The 24,866-nt window shown below is 42.7% G+C and overlaps 2 protein-coding genes and 1 long non-coding RNA gene across 3 annotated transcripts in view; 1 reads left to right on the forward strand and 2 right to left on the reverse strand.

Annotated features, from left to right (window-relative positions):
• fam222ba (family with sequence similarity 222 member Ba) overlaps nt 1–12,442 on the reverse strand; it is a 28,748-nt gene extending 16,306 nt beyond the window's left edge. The window contains exons 1-2 of the mRNA XM_023418185.2: nt 12,335–12,442; nt 11,625–11,681 (exon numbers count right to left, since the gene is read on the reverse strand). The gene's annotated coding sequence lies outside the window, so the exon portion shown is untranslated. The remainder of the gene's footprint in view (nt 1–11,624; nt 11,682–12,334) is intronic.
• On the forward strand, nt 12,370–22,868 carry eral1 (Era-like 12S mitochondrial rRNA chaperone 1). Its single transcript, XM_023418372.2, has 11 exons — nt 12,370–12,502; nt 14,497–14,655; nt 14,838–14,965; nt 15,074–15,151; nt 15,243–15,289; nt 15,379–15,440; nt 15,550–15,662; nt 17,117–17,422; nt 17,814–17,963; nt 18,892–18,972; nt 20,752–22,868. Exons 1-11 carry the CDS (start codon nt 12,397–12,399, stop codon nt 20,872–20,874), a joined length of 1,353 nt encoding a protein of 450 aa, XP_023274140.1. The 5' UTR covers nt 12,370–12,396; the 3' UTR covers nt 20,875–22,868.
• On the reverse strand, nt 13,366–14,502 carry LOC147818447 (uncharacterized). The gene is made up of 2 exons (XR_015437965.1): nt 14,446–14,502; nt 13,366–13,858 (listed from the first exon to the last, which is right to left on the reverse strand). It is a non-coding gene; the product is annotated as an uncharacterized LOC147818447 (long non-coding RNA).
• Nucleotides 22,869–24,866: the final 1,998 nt, after the last annotated feature.

The raw sequence follows: 24,866 nt of genomic DNA on the forward strand, positions 1-24,866 counted from the left end.
GGGGGGGGCTGGGGTCAGAGCAGCTCTGCTAGGAAGCACTGTGCAAGCGCTGACTCTCACAAATCATCCTAAAAGGGCTTAACGCACAAAACCAGCTTCCAGTGTTGCACAGGCCTGCTGCGAGAGATTTATCCTCTGTGCCATTATACTAACCGCCCTCTCTCCCATATGAGCTGTACATAAACCAATACACACACACACACACACAGAAAAAACCTTAATTAGACTCATGGTCCAAACTAACTCAAACGATTCAACCTTTTACTCTTCTGCACTAAAAACACATTTTATTTACCATCACTCTTCTTTTTTAATGTTGCCATGTTGCTCACATGTCGCCAACTACTGGTTTAGACACTTTAATCTTACCTGTGACTGGTGAAATGAAAGTGTGAGCGGCGTCTACATCTGTAAGAATACCATCAATTTTAAGAATTCAGATGCTGTAATAACTCAGGGCCACTCAATTATTTATGAAAACTTGCCCCCAAAAGAATTTCAGTGAACCATCTTCATCTTTAATCCTGTTATTTTATATAGTTTAATTTCTTATTGTTGGTTTATAAAGGTCCAGTGACAGGCCTTTAATTCATGCTGAACAAAAAGCTCTCATTAGGACTCTACTGAAGAACCCTGGCTCAGCTGGAGTGGACTCTTGAGATGTGATGTACAGAACTGGTGAAAATATTGTGCTGCACTGAGAAGTGCAGCCTTACAAGTCAAAAACAAATCCCTACATGCCGATTCCAAATCCTGCTGTGTGTGTTCAATAAAACCTGATTCGTCTCCATCCTGTGTCTGTGGCAGGTTGCTAAGGTCAGCCGCCTCTGTGGCAGCGCTGACATTCAGTCTGGCCTCCAGCGAGACCAAACGAGTCCCCTTCGCACCTACAGACCAGCCGAGGAATAAAAGAGATCTTTCTCCACCGGACAGGGCTGTGTGAGATTTTGCCCCTGGCGACACACAAAACATTTGTGGTCTCTTCTTCGTCTCCTGTGTATATGTGAGCGCCCGTCCACCCCCAGCTCTTCCCCCAGCAGACACCGGCTCAGGGCAACGGGCGGCCAGCCTGCGACTCTGTGGAGAGCCAGGCAAACACAGGCCTAGCGTGGCAAACATCTCACGTCCGTGTCTGCATGGGAACATCTGGCCCTCCCAGGCTCGCAAGGCCCTCCGTCTGTCTGCCTGTCTGACTGTGAGCCTGCACACACTGCTGGTGTGTACTGGTGTTGTCATGGCACCAAAATCTTTACTCCTACACAGGTACTGGTTGGATGCACAAAAGCAACATCACTACGACACCAAAGCACACAAGCCAAATGTCACAACCACAGCACTGTCGACTGATTATTACAGGAGCGATTTAACAGTTTTGTTTGCACCTTTAGCACAGAGTTCTGACATTTTATCAAACTGCAGCGACATCTCAAACCCACAAGCTGTTTTATATATAGATTTTGTTTATATATTATACTGTGTTATGTTTTGAAAAAGTTTTCAGCGTAAATACGTATTGAACACATGTATCATATTGACACGGGTAGAGAAAATATATTGTATCTATGTTTTTATATGTCTTTTATTATATTTACGACATCGAGCCATAACTGTGGTTCAGGTCTGAATTCTGCACTGGCTGCTGCAGATCTAAACTGATAAAAGAATCAATACTAAAATGAGTCTTTAACAAATAAATCTTCTACTCATAGTAACAACTATGTGTGTGTGTGTGTGTGTGTGTGTGTGTGTGTGTGTGAGAGAGAGTGAGTGAGTGAGTATGTGTGTGGGTGGGGATAGTCCTGAATACATAAAGCTTAAATCAAAATATTCAATCTCCTCCTCTGGTCTGTCCCAGTGAGATAGAGTCATATGAGTAATAGAGTTAGCCCAGCTGATAAAAACTCCTTTTCCTATCGCTCTCTCTCTTGCGCTTTCTTGCATCTTGCTCGCTCACACAGATCTCCTGCGGCCGTCCAATGATTCAAGACTGATGAGGCATGCTCAAATCTGCCTATGCCATTGAACACTGCATTAATGCACCCAGCAGCAAATTTTTGCCATCGACCCCCGTTCCCTTCAATGAGGACAGAGCTATCAATCAGGCCTAGATAGCCGACACCAGACATGGGCTGATGAAGTAGGGGACTTTGGCGCTAATGACAAATGGATCTCTCAGATATGGTCACAATATACTATGACAGTCCTCCGAGAACACTTGACCTTTAAACAAAATCCTGGGGCCACTTTTCCCCCCCGCAACACTGTGTGATGCAAAAATGGAGGATATGCAAACTGCTGTTGCTGTTAAGAAAGAGAGGTTATTGTGTGAGAACTCCTGGGTCCAGCTGAGAGTGTCAGCCCCGTCACTCTGAGAGCTGCCTCTGCCCGGCCCAGCCCTCATCTCTTTTCACACCAAAGCTCAGGGAGTGACCTTCAGCAGGCCTGCTAGTCCTGCTAATTGGGGTCTCTACAGAGCACAGCAATCCACCCCCACCCCTCCACACTGCGCTGTAGGAGGGACTGTGGGGCAGAGGGAGTGAGACATAGCAGGGGCCGGGTTAACTGCTTAGTGGGGAAAAAAAAGACAAACCTGGGCTTAAAAACTGAACTTCGAAACACACAATTAAACTTGGACCACACTGAAAGAAAACAGTAAGATAAATGAGTCGTGGATGCTGAATGAATAAAGTTAGTCATCTAACACCAACCAGTCTTCTTAAGTTATTTAAGACATTATTTCAACAAATAGTAAATTATGAAAATTACAATGTCTGTTGATCAACTAATGGATTCATCCGCGTATTCTTTCAGCTCTAGTTACAACATAGGAACAAAATGTGTGGCAGGGATACAGTGAATAATGTGAACTTGTTTGTCTGATATATTCACCTGAAAGAGGCTTCAGTGGCCTGACATCAGCATTCAAGTAAAGAGTCACCAGAAACAAATATAGGTCAAAACCATAGACTGTAAATAAAGATGGTAAATAAAGAAAGACGGTTTTGAAACTCAGAGTGAGCTGCTCCACCGTCACCATCTTGGCAGTGTCTGACTCCGCCCCTAACTCCCAGATAATCCAAAATAATGGTCAAAGAGGAGCGGCGTGTGTGGAGCAGACACTTCGGTGCATGCCGGTCACCCACCTGTCACTCAAAGAGGCCACGCCCTCAATCCTCCATATCTTTAGTCCTTAATTAAATGTAAACAGGTGAGTTATATAAACAGGTGTCATGAAGGAGGAAATTAGCTCTAGAGATCAAGTGTTTTTGTACCAGTCTGTAAACATGTTTATTTCTGCTGTAAAGTTGGACATTTTAACATGGGAGTTTATGGGGACTGACTCACTGTTGGAGCCAGACTCTAGTGGTCATTAGAGGAACTGCAGCTTCTGGTTCTTCAGTGTTGATGCTTCATGTTTCAGCCTCGGAAGCTGATGTTTGGTTAAAGCTTTGCTGCTCCAAAATGATGGAACCAGTTGCCATTAGAAATCAGGTGAGCTCCCTCCATCTCGATTTTTAAATCTCGGCTAAAGACACATTTTTATTCACTGCTCTTTCACTTCGCTAACCTTTTAGTTCGATGTCATGTTCATAATGGTGTATTTGCTCCTTGATATTTTTTTGTTTTTGTTAGTATGTTTACATGTTTCTGTGTACAGAAGATATACTATGATTTCCTTGTGTTTTACTTATTATATATATATATATATATATATATTTGAATTGTTCTTTGTTAGCACTTTGGTGTCAGCTCAAGCTGTGTTTAAATGTGCTCTAGAAATAGCTCAGGTTGACTAGTGGAACCTGAGAGTGAATCATATAAAACAAATAAATGCAAACTTTGATATAAATACCAAATATCTAATGAATTCAAACTGGGAAAAAACATGTCGGTATTTCAAAGGCACATGAATCTGGTGTGCGGGCCGACAGGGTCAGTGCTCTGCTCTCAGGAACACAGACGGGACAATGACACAGGTAATTTAGAGCAGGCTCAGGCTGGTTGCAGCTGTGCACCGAGAGCTTGCCAACACTACACATCATCATATCAGGGCCACTTCCTATCAGTGTGATCAGCACTCAGTAATAAAAGGGGGAAGAAAATGTACAGGAAGTCATCCTGTAAAAACAAGATACTGAGAGCTTTTCTGTTGGGAAAGAGTCACTGAACCTGTTTTTGTTCAGAGTATGTTTAAAGGTAAAAGACACTTTTTCTGAAGGATTTAAATAGACATGCAGTGAACCTGGTCGCCATGTTAAACTAAGTTTGTGATAGATCTAGTGAATGAGACTTGGAGCTGGTGCGGCCATGAATAGAAGGGTCTACATTTAATTTGCTAATCCATCATTCCAATTGTGCTCGGTAACAAAGGGAGAGGAGAGTGGTGGGGAATTCAGAGGCAATGGAGCATGCTGAGGGGTGCGTGTGTGGTTCTCCATGGAGCCAGAGAGGCCGTGGCCCTTGGCCCTAAAAGCCCAGCCAGCGCTGGGGAGAATGGGCTCTGATGAGCTCAATATAGGCAAGACTAATCCCTTCATGTCCAAAGAATTGTTTAACTATGTTTGACTGATTAACCCAAACCCCTCGATTCCACTTACGATCTATTTGTTCAATTAAGTCTCCTGCACTCATCGTGCTGCAGTGTGTGGGTGGTGATGGCGAGAGAGAGTGAGAGAAAATGAGAGAGAGAGAGAGAGAGAGAGAGAGAGAGAGAGAGAGAGAGAGAGAGAGAGAGAGAGAGAGAGAGACAAAGGGAGGTACAAAACAATCCATTTGGAAGAAGCATAGAGAAGTCAAAAGGACAGCTTTTTTGTCCTACTTGCAATTCTCCAAATGCACATAGCACATGAGTTCCTGAACCAGCTGTTGCTAACATTCAAAGGTCAGAGAATGCTTGCCTTGAGAGATTTTGAGTAGAAAGTCTGCAGTGGCGTGTCAGCATACTGCTTTGGCATAGTGGTTTTTACCAGTTCATGGGAAATGGAAATTTAAAGGCACTCTCCCCTGCGTGGAAAAGAGGTTGCCAGGAAGATTAACCCAGCTTCCTTTTATAGCCTCTGACAAGAGGTTAAATCACACATTACACCGCCTGAAATGTCTCCTAGTAATTAGATCAAGAATATTACTCTCTCTTCTTCTCCTTGCAGACTGCAGCTGATCAAAGCCTAATGATGGTGTCAGTGCCACAGGCAGTGCTGGCTGGGTAAATCTCCCCATCGGGATGGCAATCTGTCAGGGCCGCAAGCACAGCTAAACAGCACAGGACATGAGTACAATGGTGCTTGACACAAAGTACACTAAATGAACCACATCTTTTACCAACATGCTATCTATCAGCAGCGGACCATTAAAATTCACAGTAATGATTAAGCATCTCTTTGTTTTGGGTCTAGGACTGTGTGTTTATATGTACACAGTCAGCTGAGACGTAGTATAAAGTGAGAGAGAGAGAGAGAGAGAGACAGAGAGAGAGAGAGAGAGATGTTGGTGACATCTGTGAGTTTTTACTCCAATAACAGTGAAACCCACTACAAGCGAATCTGCCGTGTTTCCGTGCCAGGGCGAGATCTGAGCAGCACCTGGTCCCTCGATGGGGTGAGGGGGCTACTAGCTATTAATTACAGAAAGCCGACACGCAGCGCAGGCAAACCCTCGCAATGAGACCCTGGGACGTCAGATACACAGCAAGACGAATGCTGCTCTGTCACACGGCAACATGACCTGCCTCAGGACTCTTTACACACGAGTACTTTCAAGTACGCCTTTCAAACCGTGGCCCACCCTTCTTCCTCTGCCCCCACCCCGTCTCCCTCTCTATCTCAATCACATTCTGCGGATGTTACACTACTTCAGGGGATATTTTCTGACTAATGCAAAATGGTTGTGCAGTAGCATGATAAAAGTTGACATTTTCCTTTTCTAATTCAATGCTTCCTTTGTAAACAACCTCGCCTTTTTGCGTACACACACACACGCACAGACACACACGCACACGCGCAGGCTGCAAACACATCACACATAATGGTCAATTTCACTATTTGCTCTCGAACTCAATGGCCGCAAACAAAAGGGGGAAATGGCAGGAGATATGCCAATCATTCATCGTTGAAAGATGTCTGACAAAAGAGGCCTTAAAAACCTGACAGCTTTTCTTTTCCCCGGCACAAGCAGCTCCTGAAAAAAAAAAAGGGGGGGGCCCCCAAACAACAGACTCCATCAAGAGGTCTGACCCCAATTTTAACCCCATACAGGTGGCACAGCGCTAACACAGGAAGCAGGAGTGCTATTCACAGGAAACAGGGAGAAAACGTTCTCACCCGAAGACCTGCTCTCAGAGATCATTTAAACAGGCACAAAGACAGCTCAATGCCAGTTAAGTGTATTCTAATGTGCTGAAAAGCAAATCCCCTTGAACACATTAATGGTACAGACTCATTCTCAGCGTGGACTAAAAGCATCTGGTGGAGGGAGTTTTGAGAGTCACTGTGTAGAGTAACTGTGTAACAACACTGGCAATTGTCAGGAAATTTAACAGTTGTGGTTCAAAGTTTAAGATGCGATTTTCAAACCTCTTAATGTGCAAGGGGAAAAAAAAATTCTATTCTATTCTTCTATTGTGAAACCAATAATTTTTCATAATAAAAGCCCTGCACAGATTATTCAAGTGTCAAGCGTGATCATCTCGTTCAGGAGAATAATGTGACTTGCTGTCTGATTGTTGCTCAGTTGAACCCAACGACAGAGTTGAACTATGAACTGCGATTACAGCCACCCCCCCCCCCCCCCCCCCCCCCCCACTCCCCCCCGCAGAGCGGCAACTGCATCTGTGCACATTCCAGGAGACGCAGCCAGCTGAAGACAGCAAATACACCAGAGAGGAGGAGACATAAACTACGTAAGCTAGTTTGAGAGCTGCACCGATGTTTACTGTCTCACTAAGTGCATTTCATCCCCTCTGCTTTCACAGCAGTGGCGGTATTTCAGCATGCGGTACAGAGGGGGCTGCTGATGCCACAGGTCTGTGTACAGAGGGCTCAATCACCGGCTGGAGAGACTGTTTGGACAATGTAGGTGTCAGACACGCTGCCTGTCTGGAATAACGATTCGCTACAGCTTGTACAAGACACCCTCTCGTTCCTTTATAGCGGAGGTTCAATAGAAAAATAAAAAAAACAACTTGACTTTTTTTTTTTTTTTTTTTTGAGACGGCCTTATCTTGTGTCATAAACAGATAACAGTATCTGCCTTGCTCTTCTGCTGTTCCTGTGAGATGGAGGTGGATAAACAACCCTGTCGTCTCCATATGCATCCTCTGGATATATGAAGATATAAGTTTACAACATATGTGAAATACCCATATATTTTTATTTGGTGTAACATGTGAGCATATATGTTAATAATATATATTTAATTTATATATGCAAGTTTATTTAAGCAACTTACATATTAAAATTAAATATGTTTATTTATGTGTTTCTTTATTAATTTCTCATTAATTCTGAACATGTCTATCTTCTCATTCTGGGAACGTGGTCTCAGACTTTTGGACTCGACTGTTTATAATATCAACATATACTGACAGGCTTTGGGATGGATATATATTTAAGTAACATAGGATACATAAACATATATATTTCATATTTGTATGGGCTTGACATATATGTCAAAATATGAAATTGTTCCAATTTCTAATAGGTTTCATTTATAATTTTTACATACATTTCATGTATGAAAATTAAAAATATGTACATACTATACTTTACATTTGTGTGTGGGCAGGGTTGGTTAACAAGCTCTGTAGGAAAAGCTATTGAAATGTAAACAATAATATTTAATGGGGGTGTGGTGGCTCAGTTGTAATATGACCGGTGGTGAAAACTAAACTAACCCTCAGTCAAATACTGTATTTAAGTACAACTCTGATGTACTTAAATTGAGTACTTTTTTTTGTAGCTTTTTCTCTACTACATTTATTTGACAGCAGTTTGAAATTAAGATTTTATCAACAAAACATTTAATCAGTGTATATGATACATTTATAGATATGATATCGACCCCACCAAGACCAGATGTTAAAAATCTGCGTACACGTTAATGAACCAATAATAATAATCATGATCCCATAATCTAACATTTACACATTTTGAAAGGGTGGATAGTAATATTTATATGCTTATGCTTATTTATATTTATATATTTGACCTGAATATTTCATCTATGACTGAATGTAACTGAAAGTGTGTTGTGGGCACCACGAGCCCTCAGTGTGCAAAGATTCTCCAACATGACTGAGGATGTGTGACTTCAGTTTTGATGATGATGGTATAGAGAGTGTTGTTTAACATCTCTCTCTAAAATATCTCACCGGTGTTCAGATGGGTTGAGATCAAGTGACTGTGAAGGCCACAGCATATGATTCACATCATTTTCACACTCATAAAGTCATTCAGTCAGCCATGGTTGCTCTGAATGGGAACATCTGCATAAGTGAGGTTTGTACACTAAAATATTCAGGTTCTTTGTTTTTATTTTTTTGGGACTTGTTGCCTGGAAAGTAAAGGCGAGCCATAAACCTCTATATTACTTCATTGATCTTGATGTTGTTCGTACACCAGAACGTGAAGGCTAATTCACTTAAATCACTACGCCACAGCTGTATGCAGTGTTGTCAGGAGGGTGGGATGTTGAGACCACACACATTCAGCTCTGTTGCTTTGCACTGCTCAAGTTGGTTTTTGGATCTTTAGCAACTAAAATGGACTCTGTAAGTTTGGCTCTATAACATGAGGGGTATTATGTGTATGTGTGAACAGGTTGAATCTGAAAAACTCAGAGCTTCAAGAGGACACACAAATCTCTACTGCACTCCGTTTTTCATTGATAATCATTATTTCATGCATCATTGTCTTCAGTTTACCTTTCAAAAATCCAGCTTGTTTCTGCATCTTAGTGGCTCAAATGTAACACATACTCGGCTAAAACTCGCACAAGATTTGCGTTGAGTTGGATTGTGTGTCACTGAGCTCTTCACATATTGTATTATGCATCTTGCTGGGAAGATTAAATCCAGTGAGAAGACTCCACGGTCAATAGTGTCACATGCTTTGTGATTTGATGAAAGGTTCTATTTGTGCAGCCTGATGTGTATAGCTCCCTAATCAAAGACTTATATTTCTGTGACAACTAAAATAAATTACTCCATTACACTCGCCCACCTGCCCTCTCCACAGTATTGATACCATTTTATTATCAGAGAGAGACAGATGGACAAAACTGAAGACTGCGGCGAGTTATAGGAATGTGTGCTCACGGCCTCGTAGTGTCATGTCAGCTTAGAGCCTGCACAAAGACAATTAAAAAAAAAAAGATGATTAGAGGGAAATGCACACATGTTCGACTCCACAAACATCTCTGAAACACAGCGCTGCGAAGGGATAACTCCACGGTCTGGGTTCCAGTATGGACCGGGCCTATTACAATACTCTAGCCAATTTAGGCCTGCAAGCCTCAATTCCCCCATCAGCAAGTGAAAGAGGGGAGAATTTGGTCTGAAAGCCCAATCACACACAGCGCTCTGAGTTCAGCAGGTGGGGAAGTAGCAGCAGCAGGCTCCATCAGGCAATAATACAAAGTTAATGATGCAGAATGGTGTCTTTCTCCATACCAAAGAAGACGTCAATACAGGATGTTTAAGAACGCTGTTCCTAATTACGCTTTTTAAATTCACCACTGACGTGACTGATGATTTCAAAGGGAGGCATTATTGATCCACTTCACAGACAAGTCCCATCGATTGCAAGTCTAGAATGAATAAAAGTTTTTTTTCTCCCTTTATCTCCCCCACTGAGAGAGAGATTGTACAATCAGAACATCAGTGTGACCTATATGGGTAGTTTGGGAGCTAAATCACCTCTTTTAAAAAAGCAGCCCCGAACGAGAACATATAGAGCAGCGATTGCTGAATCGAGGGACCTTGGGGGACCTTCAGGGCATCACATAACAGTTAAATCTACTGCTTTCTCATTTATCAGATGTGGAAATTCATCCATCCATTCATTAATCTGCGGGATCTTTTGCAAATAACCTATCTGCGTTGGGAGTTCTCAGCATGAGAAAGTTCAGGAGCAGCTGTTTTATAGACAGTCAGCCAGCTGTGCTGAATTACGCCTCTCACTGCAGTGAGCGGTGATGGAGTGATGGATGCTCTGACGCACTGACAGATTGTTATTTCCCACCTATGCTCCCTGTTGACATGCCGCCACAGCTCGTGCTTCTTATTCCATGAACTTTGCTTCTCCTCATGAGCAGCGAGGTCTTCTTATTAGTGGGAAGCTGCCAGTTACAGCATGTCCAGTACCAGCCAGTGCTATTAGCAAATCAACAAAAAGAGTCTGCGTCTGACGTCACCTGGTTCAGCTGCAGATTTGACCTGTTCCCTATCAATACAGTGTGGCCTGTTTCAATTATAGAAAACAAGATTGATTAGGAATCAGCAGCACACTGAACTGCGGCGCATGGAGAGAGGTTTTCCATAACACTATGCTGAATCTCATTGGCAAGTGCACTTCAAATGGCAAAGTGGGCTACAGCTTATGATTAAATGGTCTGCAGGCGAAGCCTTTTTGTCTTCTTTTTTGTAGGGAGAGAGAGAGAGCTCTTTCTGAAGGCCAAAGTTAATGCAGTCATAGAAAGAACTCTGATACACTCCCACGTGAAATGGCCATGTGAGGAAAGCCCGCAGGGAGAAAAGGCCTTGAATGAATTTGAGAGGGAGAGAGAGAGAGAGAGAGAGAGAGAGAGAGAGAGAGAGAGAGAGAGAGTGGGAGGGAGGCAGATAGAGAGAAAGTTCAAACATTACTGATCCTTAAATATCCTTTTGGTTTCTGGTTCAATTGGAATTCGGCAGTAAGTGTCTGCTAAAAGCACCATTTTTGTTGCCCTTGCATTGCTGCTGAGCTTTTAGAGTTAGATGATGACAGATTGTGAGCTACCTGATATCCTTCATCATCCTCCCCAGTGGAGGTGTTTGTTCCGCCCCGAGCAAGTCCTCCAGGACTCACAAACAGCCGGCGTGTTTGATGGACTACGGGGAGACATCTGCTCTGCCAGGCTTTGCCATACAGAGTGAAAACAACGTGTTACAGTAATCAATCAATATGCAAACCTGTCCTTTCAGTCTGATGATTAACCTTACAGACCCCATGGTTATCAAGTCATTACATAAGCTTGTGATTGTGAATTAGTACTGAGGAGTTGTAGGGTGTGACTGTGAGAGCATTCTGTGTTTTCCTCAGGTTGGCATGTTGCTTTAAGCATGAATGCTCCATATATCCTCAACAGTATCGTCACAACTGTGCTTCAAGCACCCTCGGGGATAAGCTCTGTTGTGTGTACTCAAGGGACAAGAGGGAAAGAAAAACTCTGCGCTGTGCAATCTGATTTGTGGTTATAGGCGTACCATCCCTCACAGGGTAATCTGGAGAATATCACCAGAGCCAAAAGATCCTTTGAGCGCCGTCATCCATTTTAAACTGCGAGTTGCTCATGTCGGCAGATGTGTTTGTGCATTGTGATGAGCTGATTTGAAATTGCCACTGGCTGATTTTAGCCTCTGAATATCCTACCTGCTGCAGACAGGTGTTTCCACAACCAGGGCCCCAGCAGTCTTGAGGGAGGGTTTGCTGCAAAATGATGCATGGCTGTTATTTTATTTAGTTATTTTACAAATTGATGTGCATGTTAATGTAAATTAAGCCTGTCATTATTTTACAAAATGGTTTCACCACCTGTAGTGCAGCTTTTTCCACCTGAATGATTTTCTCTCTCTGCTCTCTTTAGTGCCTCTAAATTGAATTATCTTCTCTCTCATCCTTTACCTCTTATTCTATCTCTTTCCTTGGTGCTTTGCTCTTACTCATTCTTATTCAATCATTTTGTGGTCACTTAGACTCTCATCTGTCATTTCTGATGTTGGACAGGAAGCTTTTTCTCCTGCTGCAGTCTCTGTGTATCACTGTAGGAGCAGTAGGTAAATACTAACAATGTAGATATAAACAAACATACAAGTCAAAGAAGAGACATTTCAAACTGGGTCCGTTTTAACACAACCTCTTTAAACAGGGTCAAATGAGGATGTGTGAGGACCCTGCTTTACTCTGGTGTCTGACAACATGCAGGAGGAAATGATCATGCGAGGTGTCGGGCGCTAGGGGGCGGTGTCGCCTCCACCCCAAAACTCTGTGAGGACTCTCTTGAAAGCGGAAGTCGTTTGTCTTTGGTCAAAGCAACATGGTGTCACCCTGTAGACAATGTGAATGTAAACAGACGCACTCACCTCTTAATCGATAATTACTGATATATCAGCTGTAACACACCGGTGAGCGTCGCCGCGGCTCCATGGCTCTCAGACTGTGGGCTCGGCTCCTCAGGGGCTCGGCCGTCCTCTCCTCGCGGGGCGTCGGCTCTGCTCGACAGGAAAGTGCGTCATGGCTCCTGACAGCGGGTCAGTACCAGGCCGGTTTCTGAAGCTCACTCATTTCTATTTTTTTTTAAACAAGGAAACGTGTTGTGTCGATAGTGAAGCATGGTATGACTCTAAAATGTGGAAAAGTGCCCTTCAGCTGAGCAGCAGATTAAAGAGAGGACAGAGAGGCCACGCTGCTGTACGTCTGTGTCCGCTGACAGAACAAATCACACGTAATGACAAAGTATGAGGGAAAGAAGTTGTATTTTTCTATTTGGAATTACACATTTACAGCTGTGAGTCTGTGTGTGTAAACTGCTGGATCAGCCTCCCAAACACAAGTAATTTATCTTTATAAAATTCATCATTTTCTTTCCTTTTTACAAGAACATATTCAGATTTACTCAAACTTTCCTTTACTTGGATGTTTGAGATGTGGAGACATTATTTTTTACAATAATCCAGGTCACTCACACTGAGAATGGAGGAGGGGACATCTTGTATCCAGAAGTTAACCAGGTGATAATGAACAATGTGTAAAAAATCATATATTATATATATTTTTTAATGAGGGCGAAGGAGTAGATGTTTATGTCTTAAAACACTTCCTGAGGGGGTCCCCTACACTACACCAGTGCATCTGTTTGAGCTAGGGTTACTTGTTTTCATTAGTGTTTTTTGTTTGTTTTTACCTAGGTGTTTATTTGTTCACTTAATCAAATAATAGTTTTGCTATGAATTAAATATTAAAAATAGTCAAAACTGACCATCAAAGTTTTGCAGAGTCTAGAAACATGTCTTCAAATTGCTTGTGTTGTTCAACCAACAGGACGAACCTCAATGGTATTAAATTCTTACGTCATTTACTGTGGTATAAAATAAGCAAAAAACTACAACCAGGGAATGTTTGACCCATTCGCCTTGATAAATGACTTTATTGGGTAATCACCTTTTCAAATTATTAATAATTTTCTGTCAATTGACAAACAAAACAAACAAAATTTAGTTAACATTCAGTGTTTCTTGTTGCTATGTTTACTTGCTGGCAGTCTTGTTCTTCACATGGAGCACCACAGGGTTTGTTGGTGTGTTATCACCACTAACTCTTCATCAGCAGAATATATATATTTATATATTTTTTTTTAATTCATTTTCTTTTAAATTTTATTACTTTTCATAACTCCACAATACAAAAACCCAACAGTCTCCAAACAACTTTAAACAGAGGAGAAAAGAAAATCAAGCAACAAATACATCAACTCCAAACAAACAAACAAACAAAAAGAAAGATAGAAGAATCAAAGTCTTTGTAGAATAAACATTAAAATAGTGTCCATGTGTTCACTTCTGTTGCTCCTTCACCACATCCATCCCTCCACATTCATAACTGCCACCCTGTGTATAAATGATAACATGTTGAAATGGACAGTACCCAAAAAATTTAAATCTGTCTTCACTCAGTCTCTTGTAATGAGAGAAATCACAGAGTCATTCCCCATTTATTATATTGTTCTACCTCGTTTGTCAGGCCGTGTGATATTCTTCCAAAACCCACTGCTGAGATGACTGGCTTTCTGCAGCTTTCCACTTTCTAATTGTTTATCCGTTTGCTTGTCATGACACTGAACCCAGTTAGCTAAAGGTTTCACCGTATGTTTGATGGATTTATGGCGTCCAAGTGTATTTAGCTCCGGACAGAGTTTATGATCTATCCCTGCTATTTCAGTGATATATTGGTGGATTCTGGTCCAAAAGGCTTGTATCTGTGGGCATGACTGTGCCCTTTTTCTGTAATGTGAAACATTTATAGTAAATGTTGTGTGATTCCCAAAGGACTGCTCTGTCTGCACAAGTGCTCCAGCACTTTGGGAGGAGATGTTTCTGTGATAACTTCTATGATAAACATTTTTGACAAGGACTTTTTAAATGCACAATAATACTGAGTCACTTTAACATCCTAGTAAACACAATGAGTCAGTTACCTTGCAGCGCTGCAGGCAGTGAAGTGATGGATATGTTGAATGTCTTTACAGGAAATGTTGCCTGCTGCAGAGGAGGGAGAAATGGATTTATCTTCACTCCTGCTTGTTTTATTACATCAGAGGCGTTTCTCAACAGACTGATGAAAGGCAATGCAGCAGAGGCAGACAGCAGCTTTTATCGCCTCCCAGCCTCAGTTCCGCCGGACAGCGGTAACCAGACCACCGCCTCAGAGATTTACATCCCTAAACTCATCTGATCATTCTGGCCCAGCCTTTTTTTCTTTCTTTTTTTTTCAAATACTGCAGACGTCACCCTTCCACCAATCTCATGTTCCTGTTTTTACTGCTGTCATATTCACTTTTACTGTCTGTTTATTTTCCATTTTTTTCAGGGGAACAACTGTCTTTGTTACTGAGACATCCAGATCAGCCTGACAACTCAAAAGTATTGAAAGTGGCTATAATAGGCCCTCCAAATGCTGGGAAGTCCACATTATCCAACCAGCTCCTCGGCAGAAAGGTCTCCGTCTTAACTGTGTCTCTTTTAATCCTCCACACTTTCATGTATCTGTCTCGCTGAGGCGGAGCTGCTGCTCACTGTCTTAAGTCGGTGCTCATTTTTTTCAAGGTGTTTGCCGTGTCTAAGAAAGTGCACACTACACGGTCCCGTGCGCTGGGCGTCGTCACAGAGGATGACACACAGATAGTAAGAGCTTTTTCTCACGTCTCTCCTGATGCCTTTTAATACAAGTCCAAAGCCAAATGTTCAAGTCAATGCACATGTTTTGTTTTTATAGATTTTACTGGACACTCCTGGTCTCACCACTCCGTCAAAGGTTAAAAGGTGCCTTTCTGTTTTATATTCAAAGTCTGTAGTCTCCACACAGTCTTATCATACAGTGTGATGGATGAATGAACCCTCTGTTTTCACAGACACCAGCTGGAGAAGTCTTTGCTTGTGGATCCCTTGAACACAGTCAAAGAAGCTGACCTAGGTATTACACGTACTCACCCTGAGTCATTTATTTGTAGAGTTACTCTTTTTGGTGCTTCTGTGTCGTAGACTGAACATTAAGAGTGGACTATAATTGGAACTGTTTCCAGTGGTGGTGGTGGTGGATGTGGCAGACAGATGGATGAGCAGCAGGCTTGACTTTGAGGTGCTCAAGTGCCTCGCCCAGCACCCAGACATCCCAGCTGTCCTGGTCCTCAATAAGGTATTCTCTATCAGATGTTGTAATAAAACTGAATTTAATGGATAAGCCTCAATGTTCAATATTTTGTGATTTGATAATGTGAAAATACCGGGGGCTGTGCCATGTGAAAAGCCACTGCAGCGAGTCTCAGCTAGCTTCAAGACGTTTCACTTCTCCACCCGTATGAATTGGTCTCATAATGTCTCTTCACATTCAACCCTTTCATCACAGTCACAGCCTCTTGGCTAATGACACAAACGCATCAGTTTTGGCTCTCAGTGAAAAAAATATTGACCTGCCCACCGCTCCTGAAAGTGGCGCCCCTCGCATGTCGACCTCACGCTTCTTTGCTGTGGCCATGACTGTTACCAAGCGGCAAATATGTGTTGTCTATTTATGAAAACATTAGTTCCACCTGCATTTGTAGACATGTCTGTGAATTGTAGGACAGCTGCCTTTGTGAGATGAACAGGAAAAACTGTGACAGGCCACAAGCAAAGAAGCTGCGGTCCATTTAAAATTGGACTTGACCGACTTTGGACATGCTTGTATTAGTTCATCTGCCAATACTGTCTGACATATATCGACCATAGACTGTAAATAAAGATGGACGCAGCCTCTGTGACGTCACCCTCAGGTTTCTGAAGAGCAGTTCTGAAGCTCAGAGTGAGCTGCTCCACCGTCGCCATCTTGGCAGTGTCTGACTCCGCCCCTAACTCCCAGCTATTCCGAAAATGGTCAAAGAAGAGGGGCTTGTGGAGCTGAGACTTCAGTGCATGTCAGTTTGTGTCAAGCATACGCTCGCCCACCTGTCACTCAAAGAGGCCACGCCCTCAATTATGCAGAAATTCTTAACAAGGCTTTAAAGTCTTACAGTTAAACATTTGCCATGAAAGAGGAAATTAGCTCTAGAGGCCAAAAGTGTTTTTGTACCAGGGTGTAAACATGTTTGTTTCTGCTGTAAAGTTGGACATTTTAACATGGGAGTCTATGGGGACTGACTCACTGTTGGAGCCAGACTCTAGTGGTCATTAGAGGAACTGCAGCTTCTGGTTCTTCAGTGTTGATGCTTCATGTTTCAGCCTCAGAGGCTGACGTCAAGAGTAAAGGGGGCGGAGCCTTTGCTGTCAGGACTCCATGACTCTGGAACAACCCCCCTCGATGATTTTTTTTTTTTATCTGGATTAATTTGCTTGCATTTGTTTGTTGTTATTTTATCCTCGTAAAGCACTTTGTAATCTCTGATTTTGAGTCCTCTATAAATAAACATTATTATTATTATTATTATTATTATTATAATGAGACACAGGATTAAAACATACAGTATGAGGCTTTGAACCCTCTGGAAATACTTTGTTACTTTCAGTCTTTTGCAGGGAAGAGAAAATCTTGGGCTATCACCAGACTTTCTTTGAACATATTCTCCTGCACCGAGCCGTCTCAGAGCTCTTCACTAATGCTCCGCTCTCTTTAAGGTGGACCTGGTGAAGGCGAAGGACAAGCTGCTGGATATCACTGCAGGGCTGACATGTGGAATGGTGAATGGACGCAGGATAAGGGTCAGGCCAGTGATCAAGCCTCCGTGGGCCAAAAAGAGGTCAGAGGGGGATTCGGAGCTCTCACCTGACGAGCACATCGCAGAGCCTGAGGGCAGCGCTGAGACGAACTCTGTGCTGAACAAAGAGCAGCTGAAGACACTGAAGAGCCAGGAGGGCTGGCCTCACTTCAAAGATGTCTTCATGCTGTCCTCTGTGGACAGTCAGGACGTGGAGACGCTGAAGGTACACATCCGATTATTGTCATAGCAAGAAAAACTGTAAACGTGCAAATATGTTCAAAAGTTCTGTGATTATACCTTTAAAGAAATGCTCCCTTTCTGAAAACTAATGAAACTCGAACAGAAACTGAATGCTCAACTAAAGAGTAGAACCAAATTAACACTGACCTGAAATTAAATTTGTAATCAGCTGTTTAACCTCTGCGCACAGTTAAAAGACAAGACCTTTGTAGGTGTTGGCTATGTTTTTAAGTATGTTGTTAGTTTCACCAGCAGACGCATTAGCTTTAGTTCAGTGTTAGTTTATTCTCAATATCTCATTTTTATTTTTCTATAAGTTCGTTTTGTTTTAGTTTGATAAATGCTAATAACCATGCTTTATCTCACTCTTTTAGAGCTACTTCATGGCTGCCGCTAAGCCCGCACCGTGGCAGTACCACAGTGAGGTCCTGACCGATCAGAGTCCAGAGGAAGTCTGCACCAATATCATCAGAGAGAAGCTTCTGGAGTATCTGCCCCAGGAAGTGCCTTACTCAATGACACAGGTGACTAATGAACCGATTCTGCAGGGACACTCTATGTCACATGTGATGATAAGCTGACAGCGAAGTGACAACAGCTATTACATCTCACCGCACTGAGTCTGTGGCCTATTTAAAGCCCCTCATACTCACTTTCACTCCACGTGCTGACATGTTGCAGTTATTGGACCCGACCTCCACCTGCCTCACTTCTACATGAACCTTAGAGGCCATTCTGTCCACGTCATTTCCCTTTTGAAGCTTTAATTTCATTGTTGTTATTGTTACTTATCATGCTGGTGTGTATTTACTGTGTATTCCTGCTCCCACAGGTACGGAGTCAGACTGGTTTGTAGATTTTATTATTCCTCGGCGCTGGCGACAGTCTGAGCCGGAGGCGTATTGCTTTGTTTTTTTTGGGTTGCTCGCCGTCCGTCTCGTTCTCGTGGACACGATATCTCAGTAACGCCTCGACGGAGCTTCTTCAAATTTGGCAGAAACACTCACTAGGACTCAAGGACAAACTGATTAGATTTTGGTGGTCAAAGGTCAAAGGTCAAGGTTGCGGTGACTTCACAAAACAGAGTTCACGCAGCAATTATGACAAAATTTCACACAAATGGTTGATATTTTCTATGACTCTGGATAAACAAGGATGTGACCTGAAACTAGTCTGAGTGGAGGAGGAGACGACCACGAGGAGGTGATTGTAGTAGGTTATCATATGGGGCATGAGTGTTCTCTGACAAATAAAAACACATGAATCCAAAAGCAAATATTTGACAAAAAATATTCAGCAAGCAAAAAATTCTGGGATACGCAGCAATGGCCACAGCTCTAATTCGGCAGGTGGCGTTTCCTGTTTCACTGTCCACATCTTTTCACTTTAATTCTCACTGTATTGGCTTTTTGAGGAATCTGTAGATTAACATTTACATGTCTTTGTTTTCAGTCTGTTGAACTGTGGCAGGATGGAGAAAACGGTGAGCTCGATATTTCAGTGAAACTTCACGCCACGAAAGAAACTCACATGGTAAGTGTTCTCTGCAGGTTTCTGTTTCTGTTTGTAGTGGATATCAATTTTGACTCATCTGTAAACATACTGTATATTCAGCTGGTTATTTAAAGCTCTCATACAGTCTAAAGGTCTCTGTCCATGTGTAGTGTGATTATAGATCAGGTCTAGCTTCTATATTAATACTGTGAAAGTATCAAAGCCTCAGTCCACAGAGAAATGCACACAGCCTGTATTCAGAAACTGAGCCTTAAAACCAGCCGTCAGGACTTCTAGAACTTTGTGATGTCACAACAAAGCAGTCACCGCTCTCAGCCACGCCCTCAGCCAATCAGAAGAGAGACTCGGAGCCTCCTCTCTTCTGATTGGCTCACTGACCTGTTGTTACTAGAGCTCCAGGGAGAAGCCTGAGAGAGGAGATGTGAAACTACACTGAGATGATTTTTGGTTTTAAAACCACAAATATATCTTCTGATGGATCAACACTTCAAATAAAACACAGAAGAAGAAGAGGAAAATATGTAGCTTTAAAGTAGATAGGTTTTGTATACACTTTTATTATATTTTTCACGCCTACAGGACCTCATATATTTTTGTGTTTTATGAGACTTTGCTGCTGTAACACTGCACTCTCACTCTGGGGTCGATGACATTCTCTCTCCGTCCATCTAATACTGTCATATTGGAAAAGTGACAGAATGACAGGATGTCAGTGTGTTGACTTGAAAGTGCCTGTGTGTTCACTCGTTTGCCCACATCCAAAACTGTTTTAAAAAAGTTAAAGTGGATGGATTCAGATTTTTATCACATTTGGCCAATGCAAATGTCAAACATCAAATCCTGCGAAAAAACCCCACAGAGCCTGTTTATTGTCACAATCTGGACGCCCGAATGAATGTTTTCTCCTGTGCCGCAGTTCTTTTTCACAGTGATCAGATGTACTGTGAATGCAGCACAGACAGACTAACTTAGAAAATAGTACCATTTGAAATATCACTGTTAAACTAATTCAGGAGGCTGAGTCAGTGGCAGGCACATGACTGGAGGAAGTGAAGTGACATCTGAAGCTTCTCTTATGGCTCCTGATATTTATCTGTTGTTCCCTCAGAACTTGAGATTCCTTTTTTTCCTTGTGTTTTTAACTTGTAAATATTTGAGCAGCTCTTCCGAACCATACATATTTGATGAAAAAGAATATTTGAGGCTACATCTGTGCCACAGAAATGTTTCGAGGCCACTGACCTCCGAGGAGAGTGACTCAGACCAACACGATTCTTCAGCTTCTACATCCCGCAAATGAAGAACTACCGAAATGTTGACTTGAACGACCGACCAAAGAAATCATCTCATCTATTTTATGAATAGTTCCTGCTACAAATCCACGTTGTTCAGTTCTCTTTAACTAAATCAAATTGACATTTTTCTTTGTGGAAAACAAGCGTCACACACGACCTTGACAGGAAGTACAAATACATTGGCTGAACTGTAGAGTTTCAAGGTTCAAATGAATCATCAGAATAAGAAATTGCGTGATGGACTAAACACCTCTGTTCAAAATGTTTGAATGCAGTTTGGATGAATACAGTTAAATAATATTTCACACAGGGAGGAATTTCATCATCTTAAAGTTGACTTTACAAAACATAATAAGCTGTATCTTTATGCTTTATCTCCCAATATCACAGTACTGTTTTCCACAGGGATATTTTAAATTAATTTAAACCTGCTACATAAAACCTATGGCCCCGTCTATTCACTGGATTCTGATGTCTGTGGTTGCATTTCTTGTGCGTGTAGAAGATGGTGATCGGCGCGGCCGGCCAGATGGTAGCACGGATCGCCCGAGAGGCCGGCGAGGACCTGAGTCACATCTACCTGAGGGATGTGAAGCTGAAGCTCTCAGTCAAGCTGAGGAAGTGAAGAGGAAGGAAAGACTTCAATAGCGAAACCCTGAGGAGACGAAGAGGTGGAGACGGATCCTGCTGGATTTATCTGCAAAGGGCAGAACTGGAGGATAAGATCTGATCATGAGTCTGAGGAGGTGACATATACTGTATCCACAGACTCGGAGCTCCCACTGAGCTTGTACCTCTTTAGAGAAGAAACCGTACTCAAAAGTTTGATGTTTGCATCAGCAGCGACTGTCACGCAGTCCCATGAGACGTAAAAGATTTTCATATAAAGATGGCACCTTTAAGATGTAGTCATTCTTATAGTGGTTGTTGTTGTTGTAGAATAAAATTCTGTTAAATATATATTTTAGATTTTTTTTGGAGGCATTTTATGCCTTTATATGAAAGTAGAGAGACAGGAGAGAGATGACAGGAAATGAGGGAAACAGAAATGGGGGGGGGGGTGACGTGCAACAAAGGTCACAAACCAACGTGAACTGGAGACGTCTCTGTCAGACCTTCACCTCCAGGCCACCAGGGCAGCCCAAATCCAGCTAAGAGGAGAAAACATGGTGATTAAAAGCAGCTTACATGAGCTGCAAAATAAAGTGTCGTGAATTATAGGCATGTATTCACGCTGATATATTTTAGGTAACAAACATGACACAGACTCTCATCAAATGGATGTTTTGACACAAGTATGACAGCGTGTTTATGGCTGCGCAGGTTTGGCGAGCTGTGAAAAGGGCCGATGGTTTATCTTTGGCTCTCAGAGCTTTTTACTTGGCGGGCGCCTCGTGCAAACACGGACTGTAGATAAACTGAAGTGGGACCTGCACAGTCATGTTCACTCAGATGTCCCTGATGTACCATCCACCCCTTGTTCCCTGCACTCCCACATCACTTTAGCCTTCTCCGCTGCCTTTGAAGTGTGGCCATCCATCCCTCCGACTATCACTTTTTGTTCCGCTGCTTCTTTCCTTCTCCTCTCTCCTCGTCCCTGCCCCCCTCCCCCCCTCCCCCCTCTTCTTCCCTCTGCTTTTTTGGCTCTTATAAAGCCCAGCTCTGCCCCTGAGGGCTGAATTGTCTCCCTAATGGATGGCAAAATGGAGCACTAACCTGATGCTAAAATGGGTCAGATAATGGTGATTAGATTCATTCCGCTGCCTGCGAGTTAACTCGACAGTTACTCTATCCGGGGCATCTTGATGAATAACCAGCCAGTGGCCTAAAGCAAGGGCGATGGGAGGGAGGGAGGGGGAGAGAGCGAGGGAGAGGCCTTGAATGTCTCACAGAAGCTGTGTCAACCCCTCAAGCTCTTTCTGCAATGGCTGCTTCCCAGTGATTAGACAAGCCGGTTGCGCAGCAGAGATCACCACTTAGACAAGCCAACTGCTGCTTGAAAATATCACAACTGATGTATGTCAGCCGGCGCATTAAAGCAATCCTTCAAACACAAAGACGTTTGGAGCGCTCACACTCTGCTTCAGATGTGTTTTTACCACAGTAATGAGGCGCTCATTTGTTTGGGAGCCACAAGCTTTTATTTTACACACATCCACAAGTACATGAAAAAAAACCAAAAAAAACACACAGGGTGAAAAGACAGCTCATGAATAAGACATCAATCGGCCTTCTCCTCCTGTTCATCCTGCTGGTCCAGATGACATTGAGCGAGGGCCATATAACCCTTACCATTACTAAAACTCAGTAATGGTAACGGTTTGACGGCCCTCCTCTGTGAGCAGCGTGAGCAGCCTGCAGTCAGTCAGGCCTGAGAGTGTGCTGAATGAAACCCTGGATAGTACATCATCTATACTGTAGTGTCTCTTTAATAAACTTACAGTATAAGATGATATCCTGTCCGGGGCACAAGACATAACTGTCAGCAGCGTGTTGTTGTAATCTGCGAGATGACGGCTCGTTAGTGATGCACACAGAAGGTCAAGCAGTGGAAATAATGATGTTAAAGATGATATTAAATTAACTTTGTATGTATGTGAATAAAGTGTAAAACAAGAAGCTCAGCCCTCGTCTCTGTCACACACTCACCTTACGGCTCGCCGACACCTTCCCTCCACCACGTGTTTGTATTTTAAGGCTCTGCTACGTGTCCTGGTCAGGGTCACAGTCTCCTGACCGGTCCCCCGGCTCGGCTCCCGCACTTAAAGGCCCCCGGCTCATTAGCATACTGTGATGACATCTGGGCTGGACCTGACAGCACGGGTTGAACTTTTTTCTTATCTGGTGCTAACCTGCCTGCTCTGTCCAGTGATGGGCCACACCCGGATTACACCCACTGACCTTTATTTTTTACAACATTTACTGTGAACTGTTATTAAAAAAGAAAACAGTGAACAGAAGCAACAAAATATGCACAATTATATACAAATTTTTATTGATATCATTGGAAAAAACTTACTAATTTGACATTTTCAGTTGTTTATTATATTTTTTTTTACTAAAGTACATTCGTAGCAGCAGCTTTACGTCTCTAGAAGAAAATAATCTATCATTTCCTACAAATTCTTTGTGTTCACAGACTTTATTTGTGACTTTTGACCTCTCGGTCAGACATGTTTAATTAACAGAACTCAACAGTAAGATAAAACTTGACTTCTCTATTGTCTATTAAAATAAGCTCAGAGCTTCATCTCATAATGCCGTAATAAACCGAATGTTCACCATCTGTTAAATCTCATAGCCTCCTGGATTTATGCGTGATGGTCTCATGGATCGGAATTTAATACTGCGATATGTCAGCTGATGATATGTTATCTGACTTATTAAATTCTGTGGATTTCTGTTTCATATGCTGAGATAGATTCCAGGATATGGAGAGGTGATATCTATTTTTTATTAGATGTGTCACACACACACACACACACACACTGCACATCAAATTATGCCTGCGACAGAGCAGCTGTAGTTTGTCTTTAATCCCTGACGGTTTGTCTGCATCCCTTAATAACAGGCTGTTTTTGAAGAGAAGATGCGTCTTCCTGGGGAGTTTCACACTCTGGATTCATTGAATTTAAATCCAAAGAATCGCTGCAAAAGCTTGTTAAGTGGCAGCTGAAGAAGGTCAGCGCCATGTTGTACAGGATATAAACAAGAATACAAAGGTGCAGTGACTTCTCCCAGCAGCACTGATGAATGCACATGCTCCGACACCGAATCATGAGCAGAGACATATGGACAGTGTCGTCCTCGTGTCCTCAGTCACATCCACACTGTTTTCAATGCTATGCATGGCATAGACTTTAACACTTCATATTTTAACAACAACACAATGATTCTATCAGCACGTGCGTCTGTTGTTTATGGATGCTGTATGTAGCTGAGACATGTTCTTTAGGAAGGTCTGGGTACATGGCAGTTGCCATGGTAACACACTCCCTGGTTAGGGCGTGGGAGCCGGTTTCGGGGCGTGAGAGGCCCTCCTGTCGGCGCAGATAAAGGTGGAGGTAGGACTATCTGGGTGGTTTGGTTTCCCTCCAACTCTTTATCTGCAGCAGAAATGCCTCGGCCTCGTCTTCACATTATCCATTTGCGTTCAGAGATAAGTTTTTTCTGGTGGAGACAAAAAGGGAGGAACAAGCCGCTTCTATCGGACGTGATCAGGGGAACTTGTTGGGGTTTGATTAAACTGTTTGCAGTTAGGAGAATCTTAATGACATGACATCATGTAGTGGCCCACATGCTTCAAGCTTTTTCCAGGCTCAACCCCCACCCCCACCCCTGTCTCTTATACACATCTCGTCCTCTGAGGCGATGTTTAAAAGAAATGAGTGAGAATTTCATTTTTTCCTCTCCTGTTTGAACTTTTCTTTTTATCCATCTGTCATTAACCGAGAGCAGCTCACACCATCATTTCACAAGTATGAAACATCTGGTCGGGAGTAATTTGAGCCACATCATTTATTTTTATTAGGAGGAGGATTGTGTCCTCTGGGGGGGGGGGGGGGCACAAACATGGCTGCACATGTGTTTGGTTTAACTGGCACAACAGCCACTGCT

The sequence above is a fragment of the Seriola lalandi genome, unplaced genomic scaffold, assembly GCF_002814215.2.
Source record: "Seriola lalandi dorsalis isolate HSWRI2012SDOR001 ecotype SW California unplaced genomic scaffold, Sedor1 jcf7180002054581, whole genome shotgun sequence".
NCBI classification, from domain to species: domain Eukaryota; kingdom Metazoa; phylum Chordata; class Actinopteri; order Carangiformes; family Carangidae; genus Seriola; species Seriola lalandi.